At 32.6% G+C, this 21,762-nt stretch overlaps 1 protein-coding gene across 1 annotated transcript; it reads right to left on the minus strand.

Annotated features, from left to right (window-relative positions):
• Nucleotides 1-2,129: 2,129 nt before the first annotated feature.
• On the minus strand, nucleotides 2,130-19,475 carry LOC132728990 (testis-expressed protein 9-like; the record flags this gene model as incomplete). Its single annotated transcript, XM_060714713.1, is given in 12 exon segments — nucleotides 2,130-3,674; nucleotides 6,059-6,193; nucleotides 6,764-6,898; nucleotides 8,898-9,071; nucleotides 9,604-9,686; nucleotides 10,528-10,709; nucleotides 11,329-11,441; nucleotides 12,527-12,587; nucleotides 13,349-13,416; nucleotides 15,328-15,391; nucleotides 16,378-16,493; nucleotides 19,345-19,475. Coding segments are annotated over 12 exon segments (1,236 nt in total). The 3' UTR covers nucleotides 2,130-3,599.
• Between the last annotated feature and the right edge of the window lie 2,287 nt (nucleotides 19,476-21,762).

Genomic DNA, 21,762 nt, shown 5'->3' on the forward strand with positions numbered 1-21,762 from the left:
GATAATTTTCATACCACAATGTGAAAATTAATCCGTTATAAATTGAAAAACTTGAATTTTCTGTTTATTTTATACTTTTTCTCTTTTTTAACCTTATGAATATGAAGAATTCCCTTTTAATTTTGTGTATTGGCTGAATTTAGAAGAAAATAGTCCAGCAAGACACCAGTGAAAATACAGAAAATATGTTTCACTGCAGTGAAAAAAAAATTACAGTGAAAACGCGGAAAATAAAAATATGCATTTTATTTCATCAAGATATCTCAATATGTCATTGATAAGTATAATATAATAAATGGTGATATATTTGTACGCTAACACAGCTTGAGAGAATCGCCCTGTAAACCCTATATAACGCTATTACAAATGTAAAGGTGTTTTTCATTATACCATTGGTTCGTATCCAATAATCGCACACAAAAATTGTGTTATGAATCATTTTGATAAAAAAACACACCCACAAGGAATTGCCATGTCTCGTTATTTTTTGTTGAACAAAAATAGGACAAAGTTCGTACATATTTTAAATGTGATTGACAATTTTTTTTTTGGTGCCGGGGTCCTTGACGTCAACTATGAGATCAAATGACCGCATGAGGTCGTTCATTTATGAATGTTTATCAACATATCATTATCATTCAGTCTTTTCATATGATCAAGTGACGACGTTGATATAAAAGGATTTTTATATGACAAAATGAGTTCATTAACAAAGATGACACCATATGAAATGGATGATTATAACTGAGTTTATCATCATCATAATTATCATTGGGGCGTCCATGGCCGAGAGGTTGAGGGCGTCGACTTTTAACCACTTGCCCCTCACCGCCGTGGGTTCAAAGCCTCGACAGGGACATTGGATTCTTTCATGTGCGAAGATATCCAGCAAGATCGAAGGGGTGGTTCTATTCAGGTGCGCGTTCGTGGTAGAGGAAACCCGAGGTCTTCCTCAATCAGAAAACCTGGACAGTCGCCATATGACTGTGTTGGTGTGACGTAAAACCCAATACGAAATTTATTATTTTTATTATATTTAGCATCGTCATCACATCATTTCATATTGCAACAACCATATATGTATCTTGATCTACCTTTTTGTTTTTATCTTCCATGCTTTATGGATTCTATATTTATTTACGCTTATGAAATCACTTACTTGTTTATTTTTAGGACTGGCTCAGTTGCAGAATCTGGCTGACGTATTGCCTTCGCCAACAGAACTCGCAGTTTCATTATCAGCTGAAACATTTATTAGAGGGAAAATAGACAGTCAAGCAACTGATTTTGCCACCAAAACACGAAGAAATCGCAACTTCCGTTCCACAGCGCCACCTGTTGATGCAAACATCTCTGCAGACGACACGTCACAGAAATGAGGTCAATGTCATTCAAGCGCTGTGGCGGATGGCGAAAAAAGGGAGACAAGCGCCTCTAAATAATTTATTTATAAAGACAACGCAAGGAAATGCCCGTTGCAAACACCCGATACTACATTGGGCCTCGCAGTAGCAACCATAACCACTTGGCCGATGTCAATGGACAACGATGGACACAAATGGTGTATTTCTTAAAGTGGCATATACTTAAAGTGGCAACAGTCAAATAAACAAGAGCTGTCGGTAGAACAACAACGCTCGACTATTCTTAGTGCTTGATAGTAAAAAAAGCCTTGATTAAAAGGTAAAATTTTCCCAGTTAAGAAAAAGGTAAAAATATTTCTTTAAATCCATATTACAGTTATAGGCCTTGGAGAGAATCCTGGTATTCTCTCAAAGAAGAGTATAAAATTTCAACATGTTTCAAAGCCTTATGTCAATGAACTTTGAAAATATTTAGGTTATTACAAAAACATAACGTAAATTCTAAGTCAAAAAAGGGGCATAATTCTATCAAAATGCTTCATAGAGTTACCTCCTCCTGTCTATAGGTTGGGGTCATGATGGTGAACAAGTGTGCAAAGTTTCAAAACCATGTCAATGGACTTTGAAAATATTTGAGGTATTACAAAAACTTGAACATAAGTGGTTACGCTGACGCCGACGCTCGGGTGACTACAATAGCTCTACTTATTCTTATCGAATAGTCGAGCTAAAAATGAGAAGTAAAAAGATATAAAAACCATATAATCTTTTTTCAAAATAATTTATTCATATACTTTTTATTTGAACTTATTGATAACATATAACATGAAATTCACCTAAAAAGTTCAACTGGTCTGACAAAAAAATAACTTTATAGCATCAGCGTTTTGATTACATAAAATTTATCATACAATATAACTGGTTTGGTCCTTCTTGAAAAAAGTTACCTTAACAGTTTCACAGCTTTGATTACATGACTTTTTTGCTGAATATTGTCACTTGTTTGATGACCTGACCTGAACAAGTTTAACTGTTTTCATAAAATGTTCAAAATTTTGATCATTTTATGAAACAGCTAAAACTTGTTCAGATTCACCATAACATTCTCTCTGGTCCAGTCACATGACCTCTGTCTTGCAATGTTTATCAATTTAAGATGAGAAAGAGGGGCTTCAAATTATAGAAAGTTATCAATTATAATATGCAACATATATATTTTATTATTTTTATTGATCAGGATTAATTAATGTCACACCAAAACCGTAAAGGTCATATGACTCATATGGCGACTTTCCAGCTTTATTGGTGGAGGAAGATTTCAGGTGCCATTCCGAGCATTATTTCAGGCACAAAGGGGCACCTGAGTAGAACCATCAATGTTCTGTAAGCTAGCTGGATAGCTTCCTCAAATGAAAAATTGCAAAATCCCTGTCCTGATTCAACAACGATGAATGGCAAGTGTTTTGAAGTCATAGACCTTATAACCACTTGGCTATGGATGGCCCATTAATATGCAACATATATTTTATCACAGATAAATGACCTAAAAAAATAATGTACAGGGGATATTTTGCCCATAAAAATTTAAAAACATAAATAGATAGAAATAATCACTTCAACCAAATCATTCAAAACTTTACAAAAGCCATTCCATTGGTTCAAACTTGTAACTGCAAAGGTCAATAGCTCTCAAGTCCTCCCTATATGAATAACACTATACAAACAACCAGTTCTTCTGCCAAATTATAATAACATATACCAGTAATCTTTGTCTTTGACAACATCCACTATGGCTCTTTTTTACTTTAACTTAATACAAATTTGTAGACCTGAAAATTCTAAATCGAGTGACTAATCTGTTACTAATATACTGATCATTAATAAATAATACAGGTCTTATATAAAAATAACCAGTCCTATTCAGGCTTGTCACTTAAAAGATTTCTGAGATGGTCAATTATGCGAAATAAAAACAACTGCTTCAGATTCATAATCATACATTCCATAACGTCCCGGACATCCGGGAAAGTCCCGGAAATAAGGTGTCTGTCCCGGAGATGAATTATGAATCATAATTGACCATCTCAGAAATTTTTGGATCTTAAGCTGTTGCTTTTAGTTTCATAACATATAACAAGTACTGTTTTAAGGCTGCCCCAAATGGCATTTTAGACAATAGATTTGGCCTACAACCGCCTCCTTATGATGCATCTTTCTATCACTTGATGGTTAGACTCAGCTTCCCCACTCTAAAGCCTTCACAAATTCTTCCTCGGAGAAAGCCAGCATCTTGGCAGCTTCAACGTGCATCTGAAAAGGTAAGTGAAATTAAAGTGATCAATTTTTTTTTGTATTAAAGTGAATTGGTCTATAATGGAAGGTTTGAAATACAGCAAATAATTAAGTTGATAGAATTTAGTCAGGGCTTCCATTAGAGGTAGTTTGGGAGTCATTTACTCCTCATTTTGACTTGTGACTTCCAAAATATTATGCTTTACCTAACAGTGTATATATAATGTTACTTCTGATATCCGAGAATTTTGAAGTCTCTGACTTTCGAAATTTGGAACTTAACGGAAGCCCTGTTTAGTATTGGAAATAACAACAATCCATGAAAATAATTTTACATTGTATATGAATGTTGCTGGCAAGTGTAAGATACATGATCTGATATAACATACATGTATATTTATGTAGCAGATATAAACAAGAACGTGTTTGTTAAACACAAATGCCCCCGGCTCCGATTCTTGTCAGTAGCAATAATTCAAAAAATGTTTACCCATTCACTCAGTTATGGACAGAAACATTGCCAAAAAATTGTAAACACAAGTTATATAGCTTGACAGTCATGGCATTTTGTAATTGTGAAATATATAAGTTGCCAAGTCATTGCTCTGACTTGTGAAGTGATAAATATTCAACTTTATCAAATATATATAAATGTAACAAAATCTATACTTGGCACCCTTGACCTTGACCCACTGACACCTATAGAATATCATACAAGTTATCTTCCTACCAAATATGAAATACACCTGTCAATAAATAAAGGCTGTATGGGTAAAAGTGTAAAAATCTATTTTTAGCACTTGTGACCTTGACTCAACTGACAGGACGGACGGACGGTTCAATTACTATATGCCCGGGGGCATAAAAATGTTGTAGAACAAAAAATATTATTATTTACCATATAAATTATAAATGTTCATACCATATCGCTAAGAATGTTATCAACATTTTATTTTCAAGCAATATTTTATTAGAATATTCAAATAATACATTACTATTGCTTTTTTCAATTTCTTAAAATACTCACTTTAAAAAATCTGTAGACCCATTTACTTTAAAGACAAAAAAACACTCATTGACAGAAATAAATATCATTGACTCAATTCCATGTTAAAGGAACTCCACTGAGGTTTTTTGGCATAATGGGACATGAAATAATTTTTCAAGATTAATACAGTGTAACTTCCGAAAACTGAACACCCATGGGACTTGTCAAAAAGTTCGGATTTCAGAGGTTTCCGGAATTCAGAGGTTTATGATAATGTGGACAAGACTAAGCCACTTAATATCACTAAATGTCAAGGAAGATGTGGCCATTTCTGTATTATCATATATAATAGTCTTTTAATCAAGATAAAGATGTGCATGAAAAGAATACATTTTTATCTTACCTGCAAATGCTTTTGAATTTCTATCAGTTTGGAGAAATGTTGTTAATTGCATAAACTTACATATCGTCCAATGCTAGTTAAATAATTATTACATAAAATGCAATAAAATCCCTAAAGACGTTTGATGCATACATTGTCCAATTAATTGTCATTTAATCAGCTAATAAACACATCAAATTAACTGACCACCGTAAATTACTTTGATTAACCGCATCACTTCAAACATACCATTTCACAGTTTGTTATTTTAACGCGTGTCAAATTACACAATCACCGCTAATTAGTAAACAATCGATAGGGAGATTAAATCTTCCTGCAGGGTAAAAATTCTCGTTTTACAATGTATTTCACACCTTTGGATATTTCCGGTTTTTGGAGGTAAAATTCAATTGATTTGACTCTAATTTTACGAAAATATCTTCCGGAATTCAGAATTTAGAAGTTCCGGAATTCAGAAGTATTATATTAATAGAAAAGAGAAGGGAAAAGATCGGGACGTAAAAAAATGTTCGGTTTTTAGAAGTTTCCAGATTTCAGAAGTTCCGGAATTCAGAAGTTACACTGTAATCCATTTGATGTAAGGGTAGACCAAAAACTTGTGTGTGTGCAGAGTTTAAGTTCAATCCCTATCTGTATATTTCCAAAATAATAATTCTACTTGTGAAAAATGATGTTTTAACGCTTTTCACTCAAACCAGGCTAATGACACAATAAGGAATTACAATATATTTCTGGTTATACTTCTTAAACATCTTTTGCATATTTTTCTGTATTAAGTGTCCCAGCCAATCAATGTGAGATATTCAAATGTTATGTTTAAGTCACGCTCCTTTAAAGCATGTTTGTGAAAAAATATTTTAACTCACTTACTGGTATGTACAATGTATGCCTTGTCCTTACTTTTATGTCTGTGGTAATGAAATTGAACTCAAAAACTTGGGACAGAAAATGTAAATCAATCAATCAATTGAGCTATCAATCAATCAAATTAATCAAAGCAATCAAGCATACCTTTTGTCTCTTGAGGATGTCAATCAATTTTAATTGTTTTTTAAAGCCTGCCATTAACTCGTTCTTCTGTTTCTCCAAACGCTTGTTATCTGCCAGTAACTGATCCACCTTACGTTTTTCCTGGTCCGTTGTTTCCTGAAATAGTAGCAATTTACTTGTTACTGCATTGTAATCACACAAATTGCAGCATTTTGATTTTAATATTTACTAGTTACTGCATCGTAATCACACAAATTGCGGCATTTTAATTTAAGATTTACTAGTTACTGCATCGTAATCACACAAATATTTCCGGTCTTGTTATCTCAAAAAAACAAAAAACTTGGTTGAGTCCCTTTAACAATGGACTCTTAAACAATTAAAATGACAACAATATCACTAGACAAATTTCCCAAATTAAGAGTTATCAGCCCACAAATGACTCAGTTTAACATGGACTCTTCCATATTCAAAGCTGGAAGAGTTCATTACAAAAAAATCAAGCAAACTAAAGGGTTATCTGCCTACCCTTGACAAATAACTCAGTTTAACATGGACTCTTCCATATTCAAAGCTGGAAGAGTTCATTCCAAAAAAATTAAGCAAACTAAAAGGTTATCTGCCTACCCTTGACAAATAACTCATTTTATTAATGGACTCTTCCAAAATCAAAGCTGGAAAAGTTCATTACAAAATATTAAGCAAACTAAAGGGTTATCTGCCTACCCTTGATGATGTTTTGGATCGTGATAACTGCTCTTTATATTTCTCTATTTCTTCTAATGCCCTGTTTAGTCTGACCTCTGTGGCCCCCTGTGTGCTAGCTTGCTGTTTCTGGTTCCTCTTCATTTGTTCTAGTTCCTGGAATTATCATTAAAACCTGTGTTAAACAACCACCTTTGTTTAGTGGTCAAACTACTTTTGAATCAAACAATGTGCCAAGGTCTGTGTAAAACAACAACATAAATCTGTTTACATGTGTATAAGTTTTTAACTAGAAATGAGTCTACATGTATGTGACACAGATGCCCCTACAGTCTACTGTTATTTAATAGCTAACTCTGAATGAATTGTTATTCCTGGAATAATTAGATCTACTATCCTTCAGTTGTATCTTTTATAAAAACCAACAAATTCAATATTTGCGCTTTAACTAGAGTGAAAAAAATCTTCGGGATTTAAAGTCTGTTCATGCACTTCTTTTAAATTTATGAATTCTTTTATTCTTTATAAGCATGACTATGAAAAATAGTTATGAATACAGTATAATCATTGTTTAAAGGGAGGCAACCTGCAATAAATCATGATTTTATCCATTGAGTAACTTCCCTTGAAACATTTGACAATAAGTAATATATCATAAACTAGCAGGCAAAAAGATATTTTAACTAAGACAAATGTTGTTGTTTTTTTGTTTTGTTTTTTTTTCTTTCTTTCTTTTTTTGTAACTGGGTTTTAAACCACACAGTAATAGACACAGTAAAATTAATAAGGCAACTTTCCAGATTAACTAGTTGAGGTCTGAGACCATAGGCTCAACTCCATCAGGGTTTAAAAAGAAATATGTAAACTAAATTTAAGGACTTTTCAAAGACTGATTTTGCATATTCAAGGACAAGTCCAGGACAAGTCCCACAATAGATTTCCTGCAAACAATTGAAGAGTCAAGCAAAGATTTCTATCTATAAGCAAATTGTACATTTCAGGCACCTTATTACTGCCAGTCATCCTGCATTTTCCTGGAGTGTGTTTCCTTTCTTACATGTATTACTTTTCTATACATGTATACCATTTATTTCAATTATCTTCATGTCAATCTGCCAGCACTTGCCATACAAACGGGCACCCGAGTATAACCACTGGGGTTCTGTAAGCTAGTTGGATAGCTTCCTGACATGAAAGAATCCAAAGTCCCTGTTGGGATTCTAACCCATGTAGCTCTGTAAGCTAAGTGTTACATAATAGTTTTTCTCAAATGAATTAATTCAAAGTCTGTTGCCCATAGTTGTGAGAGACAAGTGATTTGAAGTCAACAACCTTAACCACCCCGCCTCGGACAACTCTAGGGTAAATGATTCATTGAATGTAGACATATTGAATAAGATCATCAGTGGTTTTTCTCACTTAAATGTAAATAAGAGAGGGCCTTTGCCTTTTAATTTTGCATATAAATATCTCTAAAATTGATAATTTGGGAAGAGAAAAAGCTGGTTAATTTATGATATTTGGCAAAACTGTATGATTTTAAAAAAGAAAATTTCAATTGGGCCCCTGTTCTATGAAGTAACATAATATGACTGCCCGCATAAGAAAACAATCCATAACGTCATTTACTATTTTTATAAATTGACATATTTGATTCTTAAAAATATCCATTTCCATTGCTTTTGAAATAAATAAAATCTTTTGAAATTTGTTTATTATCAATTATTCATATTTATCTTTATCATTTCAAAAGTGATTCACTTTTTATTTTTAACACCAACTTTAACATTAACGTCTTTTGACGTAATCTGTTAAATAAGGGATATTGAATGAGTGTAAGTTCAATACTGAATTTATTGAACAAGTTGAGCCTCTGGCGAGCATAACATTATTTTATTCAACAAGTTCAATAAATTCAGTAATTAACTTACACAAATTTAATATTCAATTTATCATATACCAAAAATAAAGATCGTTTAAAGTGAAAAAGAACCATTTTTCATTGATGCGCCAATAGTGTTAACGTCACATCAAAATATATGCATGGCTGTGCAATACCATATTTACGGAGTCGCAAAAACGTCACGGGTGTGTGATAAATGACGTTAAGGGTCGTTATCTCATGCCCGCATTCGTATCAAAGGTCAAGTCTCACTTTTCTCGTAGCTGCTAGCTGTGTCTCTAAACTCTCTGTCTTAGTTTTACTGTCCTCCGCAATCTTTTTAAATTTATCGATCTGCGTTGTCTGGGCCGCGTTGGTGCGTGTAAGTCTGCCTCTCTCGTCCTCGAGTTCCTTCACACGGACGGACATACTGCTGTTCTCTTCTTCCTAAAATAGTTTAACGATTTATATTCAAAGGTTTGACTTCTTTAATTGCTTGGAGCGCGTAATCTAAGATTTATGTTTGTTTTTATGAAAAATGTAGACAATGTCTTCAACCATAACTTCATATATCGTATACAAAGGGTGTAAATGGAGTAATGGTTTAAGACATTTTTATTAATGTATTTGCTTTTATGACACTCATTGCCATAATTTTCTCGAGTTTGAGTCTGCATATACAAATTTTTTAATTGTTTCTATTATATCAATATAGAAGGTATTAGTTTCTTTTGCATGTTAGATCGAAATAAACTTCACAGAGTGAACACCAAATGTAATTTTTCCAAAAGTGGCATAGCCACCAGTGAAAATAATAATAAAAGCTGGTGTTCCCTTTACTTTAGTTATATTCTTTTCATCTGCATTCAGATATAGTCTGGCTACTGTGAAAATTATATTTTATAATTTCACCGCAAAATTACCAAAATATAATTTCACTGTCCACAGAAAAGCATGTAATAAAAACACATATACGAACCTTTTTACCAATCTCTTGGCCGAGTCGGTCCATCTCCTCCTGCATAACTCGTAACTTTGCTTTCAAAAATCGAATCTGTGCCTCTGCAACAAACAAGCATATATTTCCATTACTGTTTTATTTTCAGTAACACTTTTCAAATATGACTTCTTTGTTAAAAGATATACTTTCCTTAAATGTTTGTAGAGCTGTCATAGATTGAGACAATATTGGTATTTTGTTGATTTTTTTTTCTGTCAATCAGTTATCGATACACAGTTGAAAAAATTGATAATTTGTATTAATGATTTAAATGTCTATAAATTATTAAAGTTCACCCAAATCATATACAAAAGCAGGTGGCCAATTGTCTAACAATAAGCTTTCGTTACATAATGGACACATTTTTAAAGGAGTGATGACAAAAATGTTCAGAAAAAAAATCATGCAAAGGACAATTATAAACAGGACAAAACATATATGTATGAACAGAAAATATATTTTACTAAAATCATTTAAACAGGTATTAAAGTAAATTATAGACAAGAAATTAGGTGTATTTATATCATTATATTGGTGTATGGCTGATATTTGTCATCCAATATCCATGTATCGTCAATATGATTTGAACTGAATTAATGACAGCTCTAGTGGGGTTTGAAAGAGAAAATGAGCCGCATCATGACAAAACCAACATAATGGGTTTGCGACCAGCATGGATCCAGACCAGCATGCGCATCCGCCCAGTCTGATCAGGATCCATGCTGTTCGCTTACAAACCCTATTACAAGTAGAGAAACTGATAGCGAACAGCATGGATCCTGATCAGACTGCTTAGATGTGCAGGCTGTTCTAGATCTGTGCTGGTCGCAATCGCATTACATTGGTTTTGTCGTCACACGGCTCAAATAATGAAAAAACATGATAAGATCAAAGAAACATCACCTGTGCCCATATCCTGTGCTACGCTGGGCAACACATCGTCTTTTATGTCATCTTCTGACAGATTTAGCCCTTCCATATTGTCTACGACATTCTGTAACGAGAAATCTTTGTACTCCGTTAGAAACGTGTCATCCACCATGGCAACATCCTCTACGTTACTGCGGCCCGACTTTATACGAGCCCTGTTGTGTAAAATGAATAAAACAAAATATTCAAGATTAACAATAAAGAATTAAATTTAACCATATAAGGAATCAAAAAAAAATGAGCTGCATCACAACAAAACCAACATAATGGGTTTGCGACCAGCATGGATCCAGACCAGCCTGCGCATCCGTGCAGTCTGATCAGGATCCATGCTGTTTGCTATCAGTTTCTCTACCTGTTATAGAGTTTGTAAGCTCTGTTCTTTCGATGCAATAAGTTTTAAAACTGAATAATCCAAACATCAAGATTCCAATTAGGAAGCAATTTTATTCCCTTACAATATGTCAAAACTTCTACTTAGTTCCCCCCCCCCCCCCCTGTATATTCTTCTATAAAAACCTAAATATAAGTTCATTTTTATGTGCCCAAATTTTCACTGTGCCGAAGTTTCTATGTGGTCTGTACAGTAAAATTTGAGTAGCAAAATACACGAATCCTTGTACAGATGTCTCAAAGATTTCATTTACACCCAAGTCCCTTCAACTTTGACCCATACACCTAAGCTCTACATTATAACGAACTTATTTTGCAATTGCTGTAGTGATCAGAGCGATTTAAAGGTTCTGAGGAAAAGGATAACAATTTTCAGCTTACTTTGCAGAAGCAGGTTTCTTGTTTGTAGATTGCGGTCTTGACTGGTTATTTCTGGATTGAGATCTGGACTGGTTTGTGGGTTTAGCTGCTGAAAGAGGTCTTGTTGAATTGGGCTACAAAAAATATATCATATTTTATACGTTCAACACATTGTTATAAGAAAATGCTACAATTATATATAACAATCAACATAATGTATTTAAAATATTTAGTGGTTTTTCTCACTTAATTGGCAAGAGGCCTTAGCCTCTTGATTTTTGGGAAAAAATATTGCTAAAATTGCTAATTTTAGGAAGTAAAAATGATGTGTAAGTTCAGATTTTTTTGGGAAAACTGCGTAATTTTAAAGAAAATTTTGAAGATCCCTTTTGCGAGAAAAAAAAAAAATTATTTCATCCACTAGTGCTGCAAAAATTCTTTTTCCCTTTTTTTTTTAGTTCAGATATTAAAAGCACTTTGTGTTGTGTTTCAAACAGTTTAATAATTACACCTCTTTAGGGATCAGGAAAAAAAATTCAAGCCACTAGTAAATATTCATCATACATGTTATGTTTATCCTGCATTGTTATTCAGTATAATCAAATATATTTGTCTTATAATGAAAGAAACTATCAATTGGAAAAGGATAAACAAAAGACTGCCAGAATGATCATATTATTTTAATATATTTACATTCAATGAGAAAAAACAAGAAACCTGAAGATTTTGTTGTAGGGAATTTATATAACAGAGTACATACATCAAATGGGCCATTGCAGCATTTCATCCAAAGTATGTTTATATAAACATAAAAACACTTTGACTATAATCATTCAAACAATTTTCTATTCTAAACCAACTGGTCGAGCAAACAACATAAGACAGTATTTACAGATACACTTTATCTATAGTTGGTTATGGTTAACAGTACAAAACATAAGCTTTAAGCTTGTATCCAACATGAACAAAAGATAAAATAATAATAAGAAATAAAATTTAAGAAAATAATACATACAAATAATTCAAACATGTCTTTTTTTACTCATCCCACAGCTTTTCTACTCGTAAATATTAGAGGAAGATTTGAATTTTTGATCCCCGCTTTTTAATAGAAAAAATGAAAATGGCTTTAAGGTTAGGAAGCTGTCACATTCACTTATGTCAGACCAGTACAAGGTTTTGGTAGTACTTTGTCATTTTTTTCCAAAGAGTTACCTACCTTTGACTGTGAACTGCCTGGTCTGTTTTCATTGGCTGACACATAGTCATCATCAAAAGCTCTGAAACATAAACAAGTTACTATTTATAGGAGCTTATCTCAACTGTTTAACTACTAAATTCCAGGAGACGGCCTTTCAATTACTACAAATATATTCTACATGTACTTAAAAGACCCTATCCAGTGTTACAGTAAACAAATTGTCCAAAAATGCAAAATCAAGGACATGTTTTATAACTATAAGAAATGACAATACATGAATTCAAGTAAAGGCTGCTTTTGCATATGTTGAGATGCTTTGTTTGAGTGATTGAATTGTGATAATTTGACTGATTTTGTATAAATAGATTGTCTGATTGATTATGTGATAGATTGATTGATTGATTGATTGAGTGATTTGTGATTATTTGACATATTTGTATGATAAGATTGACTGAGTCTGATTATGTGATTGATTGATTATTTTGAGTGATTGATTTGTGATAATTTAAATGATTTTTTATTGTTAGATTGATTGATTGATTGATTATGTGACTGATTGATTGACTGATTGATTGTTCGAGTGATTGATTCATGATATTAGATAATTTGACTGATTTTGTATCAACAGATTGATTGATGGATTATGTGATTGATTGATTGATTGATTGATTGGTCGGTTGGTCAATCGATAGAGATTGATTATAAAAACAGTTTTTTTTTTATATCATATAGTTTTTAATACTGCTTTATTTTAACCTTGTACATATACAAAAATGTTGTTTACAAACTTTCTTGTACATAAAAGTTGTTTACAAACTTTGATCGAATAATTATACTTACTTTAGAAACTCGTCAGTATTTATCTTCTCAAGTAATTTCGGCTCGTTCAATATCGAGTCCTGACCTTTCTGGAAAACATTAAATTCCCCGTATAATAGCAATTAGAAACAAAATTTAAAATTGCAATCATTAGCACTACCACTATAATTACCTTTTCTCACAATCTGCTAGGTTATTTGTATTTCTCTGCAGGACCATGATAATTCTTATCAATAAGACATTGGAATTTCCTTATAAAACAGACAAAAAAACACAGTCACACACTGCCAAAAAACACAACATTACAAAATGTGAGAAACTACAGTAGAATTTCTTGTTTTAAAGGCACATAATGTTTCAGAAATCTATATTTTTTAAAAATTCTTTAGACATTAAACATTGTTCTAAAAATGGGTTAAGCATATTTTACGTTTAATAACTGAAGAAAGTAGTGCTTAATGTGCAGTGATGTGTCATTAAAGTAGGAAAATATCAAGAAATTAGTATTTTGACTTCCATATATATAAAATACCAATTCACTATAATTATACTACATTGTAATTGCAAACAGAGCAAAAGATATATCGTGTTGCAAATGAGTATATTTTGGTAACAGTAACATAAATGATAGCGTTAATGGGCCTTTAAACATTAGATTTTCTTGTAAAATGTTAAACATTGGATATTTATTTAAAAAATATTTAACTTTTATGCATTTAACATTGACTTCCTTGGTTTTCGTTTACCAAATATGTTTGGACTGTCCTGTATTCAACATTAGATTTCTTATTATTTCTATTGGATTTTTAAACATTAATATTGGATTTATCTACTATTTCACAATGGGTTTTCTTGTATCAAATATTGGATTTATCTTATATTTAACATTTGATCGTCTTATATGACTATGAAACTAAACCAATACTTAGCGATTTGTGGGCGGTACAAATATACTACTAGGGCTATTTGTGGTCTAGTAATAAGTTAAGATTCCAAAAGTTTAATAAGACTACAAATCCAGGAATCATAAGTTTGATCCACAACTAACAAGTTTTTACAACAACAATATCAATTTTACAATTTAAATAAGATGCCGCAATAGCAATAGCCTTCCTAGAATGACACCTGTCATAGCAATGACCATTCTTAGTCAAAGGTGTGTGAGCTGCATAGGTTTAACTGTGTTTAACAGTTAAGAATTATCTTTCTTACTGTATGTAACTAATCAAATTTATCTTTCTTACCTACTAGTGTCATCATCCTTACCTACTGGTCAGAGTTATCTTTCTCAATCTTATTATTAAAAGTTATTTTCCCTTATTTATCAGCTGAGTTATTTTTCTTTACTTGCTTGTTAAAGTTATCTTTCTTACAGGTCATAGTTATCTTTCTTACACACTTCTAGACAGAATTATCTTTCTTACTTGTCAGAGTTATCTTTTCTTTCTTATTTTCTCTTGGATTAAACTCATTACAGGACTGGAGCAGTACCTCTAAATGCTTGCAAAATTGGTTATCACAAAATAGACAAATATCCTTTTTTTGCCGATTATAAAATTTTTCATGCATTTACATGCAAAATTCGTTGTGAAAAGATGAATTAGACCTTTTAAAGTTCATTCCGTTGGGTAAAAAGGCAAGATTTTAGCATTTTATCATTCAAGCGCCTTGTCCGGTATATACCGGAATATGGTAATAAGTGTGGTGCTCCAATCCTTTTTTTAGCCTTACCTATTAGTCAGTTATTTTTCATGCTTACTAGTAAGAGTTATCTTTTTACTTACAAGTCAGAGTTATCCTTTTTACTTATTAGTTAGAATTATCTTTCCTTACTTACTACAAAAAGTTATCCATCTTACTTACTGCCCAGATTGATCTAATTTCTTACTAGTCAGTGTTATCTTTTTTCTTACTTATTATTCAGAATTATTTTTCCTTACTTACTAGCCAGAGTTATCTTTATTTTTACTTAATAGTAAGAGTTATCTTTTCTTACTTACTAGAACATCTTCAGCTTCCCTGACAAGATTGGCTGTCTTAGCTTCTAATTCTGCATTCAACTTTCTATAAACATAAAGATAATAAGTAATCAAACAAATGTTGAAAGATTTAAAACAATTTTGACACAAGAGCTTGCATAGAATTTTTTGTAAAATATAAAACAGTGCTAAAATACTATAATTGGCATGGTGGCAAGACTCATGCAGTACACTTACATGTACTTACTCATCTAAATGGGCATATAGTTGAACCATCTCTAAAGCTGCATGCCTCCAGATAAGTCAAAACATTTCAATGAAATCAAACTTGAGAAAAATGTACTAAGAATTTAGGAAAAACAAGATTCAAGTAGTAATTTACATCCTATGTGTGATTAATGGCTGATTTTTCAACATTAACAACTATATTTCTACTGCGATACTAATGCAGTAAGGGCTTTTTTGGTATTTTTTACCTATTATTGTTTTTTATATATTTTATATAGGAAATACTTGTATTTAATAATCCGTGAATGTTTATATATATATATATATCGAAATCTTTATTAACTTTATTAATTTTTAAATGAAATTTAATATAACGTAACGTAACAATGTATGTTTCCCGCCATCTCGGACGTTGACCTCATGTGACGTCTCTTCCTGTTTATTCACTTCCTGTTTATTTACTACTTTCAGTGACAAAGTATTTCACAATCAAAAACTTTTGCACAAGCTCTAAGCAAGGCTGCAGAGAAAATATCATGGCGACTTCAATTCCTTGTAACAAACTCTGCCACCTTACCATTGTGAGGGCGTACCGAGATAAAGGACCTGTTGACTAATGAACACTTGGCTGATGACTACTGTGATCATCAATTATCACTTTATTACTCATCATTATCATCATTATCATCACATGACATTCACAAGCATATGAATATGATCCAAATCCAACAATTATATATCACAGGTTTGCCTTTCCTCCAGAGAATAAATTCTATTCATTTCTAACATCTAAGGCTTATTGTTCTATATATTATTAAATTTTTACACAGCATATTTACTTACTTGTATTCTTCTTCCCGACTTGCCAAGTTACGCACACTTTGAGAATCATTATCATTTCTCAGACTTCCTGAGGCAGAATGTCTCCCGGCTCCACTTGTATTAGATCCTGGACGTCCCTTAAGCAAAAATGTAACTTTTATAGTAATATACAATAACACATAAATCAGGGCTACATGACTGTATTGTCATTATTCACCAATTTTTCAGCATTGTCAGGGCCTTTTGTTCTCCTATAGCAGGGGCCGTTATAGACTCTACTTCCCCAAAGAAAAATTCTTTAAAATCATGCAGTTTTCTCCAAAATTAAAATTGCATCAACTTTTTTTCTTCCCCTTTTGCAAATATACCATGCAATTTTTCCCATAAGAATAAGGGCAGGGCTGCTTTCCCTACCTGTGAAGTAAAGCCCCGATTGTGAGAAATAGTGACAGGTCCTTTTTGGAGGGAAAAAATGTCTCTTTTTTGTTTTTGTCGGGCTTTATGTTGCACCAACACAGTATAGGACATATGGTGACTTTCCAGGTTGGCTTACAGACACTTCACCCCCCAGACACTTCACCCTAGGCCCTTTTTTGCAGACACTTCACCCCTCAGACAGTTCACCCCTCATTTTAAGAAATTTGATTGAGACACTTCACCCCTCATTTTTTTTATTTTGTGTTTAACAATTATTTATGTAGATTATGTTAAATACATTCAATAGTGATTATGTTTATTGTTTTAACCCATTGTCTAATAAATTTTGAGTTGATTTAATTCTTGAAGTTTTGGTACTTAAGTTTGTTTTCAGTTTGATCCTTACCATATAATAAACATTGAGTTACCGTATGTTCATTTGGTGATGGTTTGTGCTTTAACCTTGTGCTTAATTTACATAACTGGTGCTATTTATTTGTTTAATAAATGACATTATGAATGATCTTTGTATTAAATGCAGGATAATTGTGTCTGATAATGATGATAAATAATTTATATTTACTATATTTTATAAAGCAACCGATTCATTCATTCATATTCATTTATATTCATTAATATTCATTTAATTTATTTATTTATTTGATTTATAATATGTATTAAGAATAAATTTAATTTTCATACAATTATACCATTTTAATTCAATTATCTAATCAATTGTGAGATAACCGTTGAAAAACAACTAATCAAGGTGACATGCAATAAACACTCAATGGATGAAAGTGCTGTGATATATTATTTGGCAATACAACCAATTAACCTAAATCTGCTTTAAACTTAGTAAAAATAAAGGTAATAAGCAAAATTTCTAATCAAATAATACTAAAAATAATAAAAATAAACATATATAAGCATTTTGTTGTTGACCAACTTGATTTATTTACTTTATAGAAAAAAATTGGATGAGGGGTGAAGTGTCTTACTGATTTTGGGGGGTGAAGTGTCTTAAGGGGTGAAGCGTCTTCAAAATATGAGGGGTGAAGTGTCTGGAGGGTGAAGTGTCTTGCTACCTTCCAGGTTTACTGGTGGAGGAAGACCTCAGGAACATTGTCTCAGACTTAACTGTATAGGGGATTTTATTGATAATTATCTTCATATTTAAGAAAAAAACACGAGAACCACATGCAGTGTTAATGCTTATCTGTTTATATATTACCCCTCTGACAACAATTGACAACAGACTATGACAATGCGATCATAATAGCTTTACTTTCCCTTTGAAACAGACAAGTTAATAAGTAAAAACAACAATTGGACATAATTTTGTTCTTTAAATTTACAGAAAGGTGCAGGAATTTCAGTTTGAATAATTTTCAATTTATTCATTTATAAATGGAAAATTTTACAAAGACTGGGGCAAAAGCACTTTTTGAAGAAGTGAATGTGATCTAGTCACAAAAACAGACACACCATCGAATATTGTAAAAAAAGTAGAAGTAAAAAAGGATTTTTAAATGTGTCACATGTAATAGCGAGCTCGACCAGCTGGCTCGAAGGGCCTGCTCGCAATGCGAGCTTTACGGTAACGCGAGTACCTGCTAAGTGATGGTTTTGAAAACTTTCGTCCGAAGTACTGAATTGGACACATCGCAACTTTTCGAATTTAAAGATGACGATAAAAACTGAGGAATTCTGACTGAAAACGGATGTGTAGACGGGTCACCCGCGCACGTCTATGGGAACCATTATTGGACAGGGAACCAGAATAACGGAAGCTGTGTATAAAAAATGAAAATCGAAGGCGCCATTTTGTTTGAAATCTGATAAATAAAAACAATTTTTTGTCGAATTTTGTTGTGAAAACTATCTAGAATGAAAGAAAATGGTCTAACTAAGAAAATGAATCCGAACACCAATATCTTTTATTCAGTCGTTAACGCTGTACAGACGTTTAAAGTATTGTTTACGTGACGTCACAATGTAGCGCCAAACAGCACGTGCAAAACAAACAAATCAAGTACGCTATTTTAATGTCGCAAACGTTTTAAGTTTTACATTTATTTCACTTAAAATAATTTTTATTTCGCTTGAAAAATTATAGAGTGAAATAAAATAAACAAAGTTTTATCAACGTTTTCAAAACTCGTTATTCGTTTCACGACAGGGACGGGGCCATATTTAACAGGCTGAGTGTGACGTCACACCCACTCGAGAGAGATTATTTCATACTATTGCATACTATTACATAGTATAGGAAATCACGTTAAAAGTACATCGAGTTCGCTTTGAGGCTTTGCCTTTTTCATATTAATATATTTAAATTATGTCAAAGGTCTTGATTTTATGATTTTCCTCTTAGAACGTGTTCTTACATGTGCCAAAGTAAAAAGAATGGTACGAATTTTCTTGGGTGCGAATAAATCATGATTTTTTTTTAACCCATACATTTTTTCAAAAGCAAGCATTTTACAGTGCGTATAAAGTTTAGGTCGTGAGAGGACCTGTCAAAATGCTATATTAACACAAGAAACAAGATGAAATTGAAGTTGCTACCGAATTAATTCGCTTTTGATGGTCACTCATTTCTGATTTTTTGCCGAAACTAGCCAAGTTGATTTACGGCAGTAAACACTAATGTCGCAAAATGGTGACACATTCGTAAAAATATGCATCTTTTACTAAAACTGATTTATTGCCTTTATTCAGTTAATTTAAATGACAGGTTCCCCGTAAGACCATTTATTACTGTGTTTTATCTCTAATAATTTTTTGTTAAATGCAAAAAAGTTTATAACGCGAACGCATGAAGAACATCTGCGTATCCCATTTATACCGTTGAATTAAAACCTGCAGCAATAATTAATGCGTATTTTGGGCGAATTTCTGCTGTATCTATAGAGTATGATACTATTTGAGTGCTTTCCAATACACAAACTCACAATCTGACAAACTGACAAAACTAAAGTACAAGTATGCAGACGACATATCCCGCGCGTGAAAATCGAATTATTTGTGTCTGTGATTGCTAGAAAATTACTGATCAAAGTTCGCGACATTTAGGTTTGCCACAGCGGCACTACTTTTTTTTAATTTCAATTCCTTAATCTATACATGCTCTATTTTTTTCATTTTACAGCAATCTATAAATCAATAATTTGTTTGTTTTAAAACACCGCCCTTTGCTGAGGAGCATTTGTGGATGGGGAGCGGGGGGAGGGGGTCTCGCGCCTTGCAGCTGTTCCTGCACTACATCATCAGTGCCTGGTCTTTGCTAGTCTGGAGTTCCTTCCCCTTTCGCTTGTTAGATGCCGGGAACCAGAATAGTCATTGCCTAATCAATGCGATGACTTTGATTTTTCGCGCCTAAAATAGCGGAAGATCGTATTTATAAACCCGCAGTGCGAGGGATTTCAGTAGAATTTTTACTTCTATTTATTTCTTTTGACTTCAGAGGGGGCTTTGATATTACTTTGCTGGTCCCGAAGTCAAAGTTCAAGCCACATGTAGGTTTACAGACCTACAATAAGTCTGAACAAAATTAAAACCGATAAGCTTTCATTGATTAAGGCATTACATTTTAAACTCTTAAAAATGCATGCCTTCAAATAAGCCAAATATTTCAAGAAAAATAAAATGTAGACTAAGATTTTAAGAGTAGATAAATAGGATTCAAAATTCAAGTGATAATTCACATGTTATGTATAATTAATATGTCTGATTTTGCAAATATTTACATATCACCGTGTGACTGTGTGACTAACCCAGTACATATATATTTTGACCTCTTTTTTGTAAAATACATGGAATCGTAAGTGCCGTTTGTAAGTTATAAAAAAAACTTTTGTTATTCAATTCACATTTTTTAAAACTTTAAATACATTTATTTTAAAATTTCATGAAAATTTAGCATGAACATGGAGGCATGCTGCTTTAACGCTACAGACATTTTTTTATATGCTATGTTTACATCTTAGGGAACTTAGCGAATGTTTGGTGCGGAAGATTGGTTTTTAATTGATAAATTGCATTGCACATTCTCTAGGGCTAATTAACTAGACATGACCTATTGTTCCAATAAACTCGGGTGTCATCCTGCGTCCTATTCTACTGTAATCAAATTTTAAAACTAGACACAATAAATTACATCTTCAATATCCACTTACTTCTGAATGTATACAAGCGGGCTTAAAGCTGCACACCTCCAGATGAGCCAAAATATTTCAAGAAAATCAATATTCAGAAATATGTGCCAAAATTTTAAGGAAGGTATAAATATTCAAGATCCAAGTAAAATTTTTCATGTAATGTGCGATTTAAGGCTGATCTTGCGGTATTTTATCACCGTAAATTTAATAATTTTATTTCTACTGCGTTACCAACGCAGTAAGGGCTGTTAACCACTTTTTTGTATTTTTATGGATTGTAAGTGCCAATTGCAAAATGTAAATTTCTTTATTTATTCACCTCACAATATTTTACTTTTAAAAACATTTTAAAAATTTTCATAAACATTGACATTTATCTGGAGGCGTGCTGCTTTAAAAGCAAATAATTCGGTTATGATGCATCTCGATCTATGGCCCACCACAAAGTTTGGGCGGATGACAAACCGATTTTTCATTCGCAAATTCGCCAATTCATTTCACCGAAACGATCACATACTTTCAAATATCTAAAAAAAAGGGATCCCTCGGAAGCATTAAAACATCAATTTACATGAAAATTGCAGACTCGGTTTGATTGAGTGATAATGAAAAAGTGCAACATCCCTCATACCCCCTAGCACCGGCTTGAGCGGTACTCAGTTTTCAACACCTAAAAGTGATGGAATCAATGATCCCGATGGACCAGAAAAATATAACAACACTGAAGTCTGAATTACGGGGCAACTTTTTACAGCTGACACACGGCAGTTGACACTTGCTGTTGTGAAAGTACAACAAGAGCTGTCACACAAGTGACAAATGCTCT

Source organism: Ruditapes philippinarum, unplaced genomic scaffold, assembly GCF_026571515.1.
Source record: "Ruditapes philippinarum isolate M1 unplaced genomic scaffold, ASM2657151v2 ctg9263_1_1_1_1, whole genome shotgun sequence".
Lineage (NCBI taxonomy): Eukaryota > Metazoa > Mollusca > Bivalvia > Venerida > Veneridae > Ruditapes > Ruditapes philippinarum.